We start from the raw sequence: 11200 nt of genomic DNA, 5'->3' as shown, positions 1-11200 counted from the left end.
AAACACAGACAACAGAAGACCCATAAATATAAATATTAGATTAGTAGACTCTCCTAGTCTAGCGTAAATTAGATAGATACTTAACCTCTTTTCTTTTCTTTTTCTCCCCCCTTTTCCTTTTACCTTTTAACAACTTCATGCTATTGAGAGATCCATGGTCTCGAAAATTATAATCTCTCTTTCCTACGATTAATTTGGTTATATTAAAAAAAAAATAGAACATAAACGTCATCTAATAACTTAACAGTGCAATCAAATTGCTTCATTTCTATTTAGAAAATTGTATTCAATCACTGTGAGTAGACAGAGGAGAACAATGAATGCCACAAATGAAGCCAACTAAGTATGGGTGAGCATTATATCCCAAATCCAACAGCAGTCCCCTACGCCGACTCTTTACGGTGTGCGAGACTCGTACACAGGAACAGTTAGATCATCTAATCCATCTCTCAAATTAGTAAAAAAGTTTTTTCTCCTCTTAGGACTTAGATCCACTGTTTCTAGGCTAACATATACCCTTCAGGTCCTCCCAAATATCGATTCCGCCACTGTGGGTCGCGATAAGACCCTTGTCGTGGCCAAGACATCATTGTCTGACTATTTCCCACTTTTGACCGCAGCTGACTGAGCAGTTAAATCTCCAAACACCACCCAATAAGAATCATTGGAGAATGGATTTCTAATTTTGGCCATCTTTCTCTCTGTTCTTTTTCCCTCCATGTTAAGTGCCCCCTCTATTTACGGAGTATAGGCATTAAACGGTGAGATGTAGTAATTTCTTACATCATTGCCCGATTTGACACTGATGAGGTGACATCATAACCGTAAAAGTTATTCTATTCTTTGTTAGATAGAAAATAAATGATCAATATTATACTGGACAAGTTATATTTGTCCATGGTGAAGTTCAGTGCTAAAGTATTCCTGAAGGGCTGACGGAGTAAAGTTCCTACATTCGAGGATGCAGGCGATCGAGCAACCAATAGGAGTGGACCCCCAGGGCAGGTTTCCACGTGGGTCTTCATCAGAACCATCCACTTGAGAACATGTTCGTGTAACTCCCATCACTCTCGAGTACAATTTGAGCCTTACGCTTCGAAATATTTACGAGATGTGCCCTTTCTCGTGTCAGCGGATAAAGTAATAGAAAGCGGCCCCCACACACCGAAAGAGCTCCTCATCGGCCCACGTGATTCGGTCAGCCTTTCTCTGGGCCCGTTAATAGCCAATCTCGTAAATATACCTCAAACTCGAGACTCATTCCAGTAGAATCCCAGCTCGGTTACTTGGTTGGTAATTTTTCATTCTAGTCCTAATGCAACTATCTCTTCTTTTATATATATATATATATATATTTAAAAAAAAAAAAAAACTCCACTCCAACTTTGACGACAGTATAGTTAACGTTATCTGCGCCAGCGGTTAACTCGGGAGCAGCATGTGCCCACGACTCACGCACCTAAGTCATGTGGGTCGGTCACGTGCACGTCTCTTAATCCACTGCCTAATCACTCCAATCTCCATAACCACGCACTTGTTTATACTAATGGTTGGCAATTATTAAAGGTTTAGAAGTAAATTATTAGCATAAAATAATTCGGGAAATGAGCTGGTGTTTCATGGAAAGTAGTTGGGTGGTCAATTGGCCATCTGCCCGTTCTTGCATCGACACGTGTGCGCCTGCCAATCTTAATTTTATATTTTAGCCCCTTAATTTTTTAAAAATATCCGACAAAACCGTGACGGAAACGTTGACAATATTTTGTGCTGGTTAAGAAGATACGGCTCTTCTATATGTAACAATCAAGATACCATACTACTATCAAATCCTAGTACAATATGTAATTAGACTCCTCAATCTTAGTTTAATTACCATAAAAATAGAGATCAAAATTAATCTCTCCCTCGTGGAGCCCGTGCAAGGCTTTATAAAATTCTGGGCACCGACCCAGAATAACTCATCGAATCAATTGGAATCAGCAGGATTTTGTATGGGCTCTTGCTGGCGATGCACTGTACTCCTCGTGTCACCTACTTAGTCTCTTGATTAGTTATAATAAACTTCTTCTTATTATATATATACATATTTTATTGGCGATTGATTAGTAGATATGATCATGGTGCATACTTAGTCCTAATATCTACAGTACTCCCTAGCTAGTATTCAGTATCTGTTACTTGAATGTGGGTCTTCATAAAAATGTCACTGAGTTCTCATCGGGTTAAATAATTAATCACGATGTGTGATGCACATCAAAGGAAATAACTTGGGATGGGTCTATAGACAACGTTATAAATAATCTTCAATTAACTAAGAAAATATCGTCAAATCTAAGTAAGCTACCAAGTTAAGATGGGCCCCAGTCTCCAGGTCCCAGGTCCCAGGTCCCAGCTCCCTCCATAATATTTTATCCTCAAATGTAACTCCTATCAGGTGCTACAGTTCGTATAAGGTGACAAAATGAAGTGTTAGCTATGTCTCGTCACTAAGTATCCTATGAGCCTTAGTTTTAGTTGTCTCCACGTCATGGGCAAATAATCTTGCACAATTATAAAGGGGTTGTACTATATTTGTATACTTAAGGCTAAAATAAAATTTGGATGACTCGTAAAATAACTGGGCAATGTAAGTGTGTATGAGTCGGTTTAATACGAGTCAAGTGTACTTGGCTCTCGTAGGTCTCGTGTCTTCATGTGAGCGTCTCTATTTGGATATGGGCCGGTCCATGGGCCCACTCACGTGGCGAGCATGGACCACCACCCACCTTTCCAAAAGTTCGAGCCCGGACGTGGGTCCCAGGGAGCGGAGTAGTAGGGTGACGTGGAATAACCTGAAAGGAGGCATCAAAGTGGTCCACGTCGTCAACCGACACGACGATTTCGCGAGACACGTGTCGAGATGTGTGGGATGGACGATTTCATGATTAGCTGCGTTGATTGGGACAGCGTTTCAGCCTTTTACTGCAGATACGTGCTGTCTGTGTTTGGCTTCGTCCTTATCCTTTCCCCCCGATGGGCCGCGCCCGCCCGCGCTCGCTGAAAAGAGCATCGAGCATAGTGTGTGTGTGTGAATCCCCTATCGAAAGTGAATAGTAGTAAATAGTGAATTAACGGGCGTGTGAGCAGGATCCGAATCCAAACCCGGTCATTTATGATTTCCTTTTTCTTTTTCTTTTTGAGAGAAGACGAAGAATTGCGGCATTAAATTTGGTAAGCAGCAATAATGATAGTACTTTCATGGTTAGCGTACGTACGTTCCAATATTATCCTATCGTGTCCTTATCATGGAAAAGTTGATAGCATCTCATCAATTATCATCATTCATCGTTTAAATCTTTTCCCGAGAATAATGGATCGGCTAGTGGAAGAATTGGTTCAATTAATTAGAATGACAAAATTCTAGTCTATTTAAACGATTGGGGCCATTTGATGAAAACGATACAAACGATCTTATTTTCTCTCAATATCTTTGCGTGCATCGAAATAGCTACTTAATTATAGCTGTCAAAGAGGGACCAATGCAACTAATGTGGAACGTCATATCACATCAACAAGTTGAGAAGAAAAGCAAGCTATGGTTCACCGTCTCCAATGGCATTTGTTGCAATTATGGGATTTTTACCTTTGGATCATATCTTGATAAGCGATTAGACAATATGCCCTATGCTTTGTCTCCAAAAAGCTTCATTGACTAACTTTTTTTTTTTTCTTCTTATTTTAAAATATAATTTATTATTCTAAAATAATATATAAATATTATAATAATTTTCTTTTAGGTTATAAAAACTATTCATCAAAAATTTATCTTTTATAGCGCATATTAATTTAATTATTAATTTACTTTTGATATTTATTCTATCAAATTATTTTATACTAAATTAAAAAGTACTTATAATAATATTATAAAATAAAATATTCTTCTAGTATTTTTTTTTTAACTTATATCATATTAAAGATAATTATTATATCATAATATGATACAAATAAATATAAAAATAATTATTCATAAATAAGAAAAACTTATTTTATAAATAACGATAATAAAATATTTATTCTAAAATTTACTTTATTTCTAACTAAACTATCCAATGGTCTAATTTTTATTACTTCCTCAGTGGAGTCTCCGTGCACATATTTCATTCGTTTATTAGAAATAGTCTGACATAAAAATTGAGAGGGTGGATCAATTGACTACATTTGCCACAAGTTTTTTAACTCAGTAGAAGTAAGCATCACGAAAGAAATAAGTCATAGGGAATAAATAAAATACATAAAAACATAACAAACCAAATATATGGAAATAGAGGTGTAAACGAGCCAAATCAGAGTGAATCGGCTTCAGCTCTGCTTAACTTGAGTCAATCTAGACTGAGCTTGAGTTGACCTCAAGCTTGAATCAAACTATATACTAGCCTAGTCAAATTGAGCTGAAGTTAAGCCCAAGCTTGAAACCGGTCAACCACGATAAGGCGAAGGAGGAGAAGTGGGGAGGAAGTCGAGGTCATGGTGAGTTAAGGAGGAGGTGGGGAGACTTGGTGATGGTGGAGGAGGACGCGGTGGGCCAGTGGCTTGAAGAGGAGAAAAAGATTGGTTTAGACTTTGGAGTTAGGGTTTGTGAATGCTAAATTAGGAATCTAGTATTTGGATTTTGGAAGATAAATTTATATTGAGCCAATCAAGTTGAGTTGAGCGAGTCAGACTCAAGCTTGGCTCGAATTTCAAATAGACTCTAAACTTTAGACTAAGTCCGAGCAGCTTATTATTTTGACACCCTTAGATACAAAGAACAGAAGAGTTGAAGTACATATGAATGCGTGAATGGTTGGAGAAGAATCAGGGAGTAACGACAATGCTCAGATCCAAGGAGAATGGAGGATGAGCTCGAAAGAGGAAGATGGGGCTAGGAAGTGGCGTTAAAGCTAGCTCAAATCCAACGAAGGATGGAGGCTGAGCTCAAAGGAGGAAGTGGGGGCAGGGGAGTTGCGGCAAGGTTTGAATTCGCCAGGGGAGCGATAGCAAGGCTCATATTCGAGGGACAACGAGGCTTAGATTCGATAGAGGAGAGTGAGAAGATCCTAGGGGAGAGGACCTTGTGACGATAGGAATAATAACCCTGAAAAAAGTGGAGGAAGAAGTTGAAAACGGAGTTCTTTGGTTTCCTACATTCTCATATGTCCTTTTTCTTTTGTATTTAACTGATAATATCAAAGTAGAAAGAATATATATCATGCAGCACTGGTATATTCTAATGTCTTGAGGTAACTAAATCAAACACTCGTTCACAGGAGGAAGTCATCCTGGTTGGGCTTAGGCGAGGTCAATAGCGCAGTGTAAAGCCTAAGCTTTTCCTCCCCCAAGGAGGAGCAACGCGATAAAGGCCTCCTTGGCCGTATAAAAGAGAGCGACGTCAGCGTCTTCCGGTGCTTGTACCGCCTCCATACAAGCTGTATAGCGACCGCCGCCCATGTCCTCCACCCCGGTGAGTAATACCGCGCGCTTCTCCTCACCTTCTCGTTCACGAACGTGTACCGGAAGTGCTGCGTCACGTACTTGACGTCCTCGGCTTCGAGCCCGAACGCCTCCGTTCTCTCCAACGTGATGAGTGTTGAGGAAGAAGGGGGTAGTCTTTCTATAAATGGTCGTCGGAGACACCACGACAGGAGCTCGTCGCCGCTGAAGTTTCCCGGGCCGAGCATGCAGCAGCTGCGGACGCCGTCGCGGAGGACTTGGCTGCTTTGGAGGTGGCCTCGTACTATGAAGAGCATCCTTTGAACTGGGTCGCCTTCTCTGTTGATCTGATTTAATTAATAATAATAAAAAAAGAGTAAGTATTAATCAGAAGGAATTAGTTCGATGGAAGGAGAGAGATTTGGTTGATGGGAGTGTGTTTGGCTGGCTTACGACTTCTCCTTTGGGGAAGAAGAGAGACTTGACTCTGTCGCAGATGTTCTCCAGGACTAACTCATCCATGTGTTGGAACAGAGGGACCTGTGCAAATAGTTTGGGCTTTAAAGGCGGCAATATATAGAGGCCTAATTAAGATCTAAGTAGAGCCCAAGAAAATGAGAGATGATGTGATTATATATATACATATATATATATATATATATACTACCTGACGGACGAGATCAAGGCAGAGATGGTACTTGATGTCCCTCCGCAATCCCTCCGGTAAGTTTCGGATCATGTTGCACTCGTCGACGCCTCTGGTCGCTGCCCACCGCTGTCGCTCGTACTGCCGAACTCTCTGCTTGAAGCCCTGCGGTATCTGCTTTCGCTTCATCCACCACTCCACACTTCGCAGTCTCAAGTGCATGGCTTGCTTCTTTGATGTAGTAGCATGCAAGAACACCTACATGCATGCATGCACGCACCATCATACATACATATACATATACATATACATATATAATTTATTTTCACAGTAATCTCATTGGTTGGGGTTGGTATTGCAAACCTTGATGTTTCCTATAAGCATAGTTACAAGTATAAGACCCCCTGTGATGGTGACGATGTTGAAAACTATCTCTAACCATTCCGTTGTGCTCTCCAAGTTCCCAAAGGTGCTGATCGACGCACACATGTATCATATAACATGGGACTATTAATTCATATATATACATGACGGCAACCAATTAAGTCTAATTGTTGGAATTACTAGAGAGAGAGAGAGAGAGAGAGAGAGAGCTTCTCACCTGAGAGTCATGAGACCCCAAAAGATAGGAAGCAGAATCTTCTCTAGTCTGCTAGTGTTGGTGACCAGGTTAACCGTCCACTTATAAGCCCCATATTCAAATTTATCACTGTTACTAAGGCACATACCCCTTGCTTGCAAGTTGTGAGCCCAAGCAAGTCTGTCTCCCTCGATCAATGTTGTTGTGCCATAGTAGATTGGATTAACACATGCAAGTGTCTTTGGTCCACATCCCTCTATTATCCTACACTGCTCTCTCAGGCATTTTGTTGCTCTTTGGATCCCTAACAAGTACCAACAAGCTCCCACAGCCTACAACAACAAATTTACTTCTTAAAATCACCAGGGCTTAATTGACGAGCCCAAATATTATTATTGGGCCATCTTCAATATGGCCCAGATGAAGATGTCTCTCTAACAAAACAAATAATATACAACTACTGCAACCTAGCATCGTTTTTTGGTTTTCAGATGTAATTCTGAGACTGACTGTCAATGGGTGAAATCAATTTAGCTACATAAAGAGGTAATTCGAGTACTCACATGTGATGCGACGAAGTAAGCCATCAGATTGAGAGCAATACCCCACCAAATAGTCCCGAATACGTATCCTGAGAAATTTTGCATTCGGCGGAGGAAGCACACAGAGTGGTAGATCTTTGGGAGGTATTCGAAGAGGAACATTATCAATAAGGTAGTCATAACTGCTGTTGTAGATCCTCTGTGTATTAATGCTGGAGCTGCTACCCACATTACAACCTACAATAATCACAACAAAATCCCATGTTAACATCATATATATTCTCCATATAAATTAAGTTGGTCTAGTTCTTGCTTCATCAGATAATTATTTTCCATTTTTTATGGCATATCACTTTAGTCTAAATGCAAAAAAGGAAAAAAAAGGGGGGGGGGGGGGGGGGGGGGGGGGGGGGGGGGGGGGATTTATTTGATTAGTGTTCTCAAAGTGTAAGTATATGCTTATATATATATATATTAAGGGATTTCATCACCTCTGTTTGATAACCTATTTACAGTGTCGTATATATATTTCCAAAGTGCATATATACTTGACATAGTGCGAATGACAAATTCTCTGAAAAATATTTTGGAATAAAAGATTCATGTCCCCTGCTTCTCTTGGTGGGTACATCGAAATACACAAGGTATTAAAAACAAGCGTTGGTTGTTTCACTCAGACCACGAAATTAATTCTCTCCACACGACGTGATTCATGCATTAAATAATGCATTCGATTGTCTTAAAGTTGTCGTGGTTCATCTCTTTCTTCTCTTGTACTATTCTAGCTAGCGTACGAATCATGCACCTTAGACTTAAACTTGTTGTTAATATCCCATTCCACTTCCAGGATCAGAGGTGGAACTAATTATATATTATCATTGTTTACAATCGCAAAGGAATCATGCTACAGTTTTATCCATATAAGGAACAAAGCAGCGAAAGGCTCACAATATTTCACAAACACCAACCCGGATAAGCTATCTGATAAGACTGGTCCTAATACTGTTTGAGATGATGCTCACTCTGAATGTGATTAAAATAATTAAAACGATAATAATAACGACGAAGATGATGATGATAGTAGTACTAAGCAATTGAAAGACAGGAAAGCAAAGGAGAGAAAGGAAAAGAATTTCGTACGATATGTTTACCTGCATCACTGGAAGTATGACAAAGACATCCAAGAACAAGCCTTTCTTCAATCTTAGATATGCCGGTATGCCGGCTTCCGACCGATCCTTGCAGCCTTCTTCGTCAACGTCGGGGCTCCGTGAGCCGTAAGCCAACCTGAGCTGCAACCAGATGTTCCAGACGTGCATGGCGTCCACCATGCACCGCAGAACGGTCACGGCGATCGCGAACCAGCCGTCGATAAAGATGCACATCACCGGGCCGCTTACCGATAGGGCGTAGAAGAAGAGAGGGTCTATCATGAGCCCCGCGGCGCAAACCAGGAGATACACACGATTCCACTCTCGAACCCACTTGGTCTGTGGATCCAAGGACCAGTCGGAAAACCATCTGTTATTGTTGTTGGTGACTTTAGGGCTTTGTTTGTAGATCTCCTCTTCATCTTTTAATTCATGAGAGGGATCGGAGGATCCTTCAGTTGACATGGCAGTGAAACTGTGCTAGTTGTGGTGATGGGGAGGAGGAAGAGGAGGAAGAGAAAGGAAAGGGTGAGGTTACGAAAAGTACGGGAGCTTACAACATAGTGGCAGGTAGTGCAAGAGAAAGTATCAAGGATGGTATCCTATGAAGAGATATATAGCAGCTGCTATTTATTATTATTATTTTTTAAAACAAATTTGCTTGGTGTTAAGTGTCCTTAATTAGATAGAGAATTTGACAATATTGCCCCTTGTTGTAATTTTTTTTCCTTTCGAAATTAGAATTTGCAAACAACCTAAATTAGAACACTTCGGCCAATGATGCATCAAATGTGTCAAAACAAAGTTCATGGGGGAGAGCATCTCTGCAGTCTCCAAAATGCAACCTTGGGAGATTATCTCACACTGGTTCACCGCTACTCTGCTGCCTTATTCCCTTCCCTAAAGACATGAAAGAAATTTCACATCCTCAAATGCCTCAAGAAGGGCAAGGCACTCAGTCATAATCGTCTTAATGTGCCACAGACTCTTAGGTTCCTTACATAGAATTTGATCTAACAGGATGGTGTCAAGCTTAATTTCCTCCCTGAGCCTAAGCCTAAGCTACGAGCTAATGAGCCGAAGAGCCAAAGTTTCAACCAACAGAGCAAAGATGCTCAGGCGTTGGCTCCCAAGCTGTGGCAACTGACACGCATGAGATGGCAACTAGTAACCTTTCTATGAAAATGCACCGTCCCTATTAAGCTTGAACTAGCCATGAGATGGCAACTTCAGCTTGACTTGTCCGAGAGACCGTTTAGTTAGCAGCTACCCTCTCTTCTGACCATATTCCTCAGCCATGCACAATGCCCTATATGCCAACACTTTTGAAGGTTCCGCTGCTCTACCAAAGACCATTATGTTGTGCTGCCTTCATATAACTCATAACATGAACGCTATCACCTTCTAATTTTGACAACAAATTATGGGCGATCAAATACTTCTATTGATTTCATGGAGTTAAGAAATCACCGCTATAGTTCAGTAGTCAAGGTTAATATCACCACTATAGTTCAGTATCAAGGTTAATATCACCACTATAGTTTAGTAGTCAGGGTTAATATAATTGAGTATCACATGAGAGGGTTTCATCCTATATTTTGCGGTATTACAAATATATATATATTTATTGATTTTTCTATTAGAACATTATATACATATGATTTAGGCTCATCATAACTAATTTTTTAAAAGATTAATTTAATTGCCTAATCTATATAACGGAAAGAGATTAAATTTTTATCTAGTTTATAATTAGTCTACAAGCTCACTATCTATACAAATATTCAGCTCTAGTGCTGCTCCTAACCAAAAGTAACAATTAAGAGCATGAAACTAAGTTAGTGATTTATCAAAGATAACCTTGATCATAATTGATTATCATTTATTTTGTTAAAAAAAACTTTAATAATGGAACATTTTCTAGCAGAATTTGTAGTTTAGTGTGATAAAGAGAAGATCACATCTCAGTAGTCTTGTCTTTCCTCTCCACGTATTACTAGTATCATTAAGGCTAATAATTAGTTTCTGGAAATAGTGTCGGATCTCCAAAGTAAGAGAGACAAGAGGTCTGCCTTATTCACAAACAAAATGTTCTTCGCGATCTCTCTCTCTCTCTCTCTCTCTCTCGATACGGTGTTGGAATACTGGCTCCAATAGCTTCAAAGAAGACAGTTTCGTGGCAGCTTCCTCCTTTTTGTTTGCATGTATATGAATAGCATATTTACCCCTATCGCCATCGACACAAGGACCACAAGATGGCAAAAACAGATGATGGCCTCCTTTTGCCTCAATCAAAGCCCACCCCGGTTTTGCTCGGTCCGAATAAGACCTCGATTCCCACTTTGCACTGACACGTGTCATCCATCAGAGTGCAACGACGCTACTCTACTCCAAACATCGTAAAGTGGCATCTCTCCCCTTGAGCCAGGAGTGGGCTTCCTCTCCATCTGTTTGCTGTTAAGCCTGGTTTACTGCTGCTGATATGAATCCAAGACGAGCTCAAGGAACGCAACATGCATGGGTTTCTAGACAAGTAGCCTCCCAGGCAATAACATAGAATTAAATTAATAAATTTCATATGCCAACTTCCTACCATCCTCGAATAGGTTGTAGACAAACGGGTCGTCAGCTTTCCATGTGGACGCAGAGAAATAGTACCACAATGCATGGCATCCCGAAGGATGGTGTACTCTCTCTCTCTCTCTCTCTTTCTGTGTCTGTACATATCCATCTCTCTCGCCTTTGTCATCGTATGACAGTACGTGCCTGACAGACTGCATCGCATCAGATAAAGGACTACTGGTATTGCATGTGACTACAAAAATATTTTCAG

The 11200-nt window shown here is 40.3% G+C and overlaps 1 protein-coding gene across 1 annotated transcript; it reads right to left on the bottom strand.

The window, feature by feature from the left end:
- Nucleotides 1-5253: 5253 nt before the first annotated feature.
- On the bottom strand, nt 5254-8954 carry LOC140763874 (cyclic nucleotide-gated ion channel 4). The gene is made up of 7 exons (XM_073102249.1): nt 8368-8954; nt 7238-7453; nt 6696-7006; nt 6458-6566; nt 6116-6352; nt 5902-5988; nt 5254-5795 (listed from the first exon to the last, which is right to left on the bottom strand). The coding sequence occupies exons 1-7, from the start codon at nt 8830-8832 to the stop codon at nt 5280-5282; spliced, it is 1941 nt and encodes a 646-aa protein (XP_072958350.1). The 5' UTR covers nt 8833-8954; the 3' UTR covers nt 5254-5279.
- Nucleotides 8955-11200: the final 2246 nt, after the last annotated feature.

The sequence above is a fragment of the Typha angustifolia genome, chromosome 7 (genome assembly GCF_048772165.1).
Source record: "Typha angustifolia cultivar Huaian chromosome 7, ASM4877216v1, whole genome shotgun sequence".
NCBI classification, from domain to species: Eukaryota; Viridiplantae; Streptophyta; class Magnoliopsida; order Poales; family Typhaceae; genus Typha; species Typha angustifolia.
Note: the sequence above shows the minus strand (reverse complement) of the source record. Positions and strands in the feature narration are given on the sequence as shown.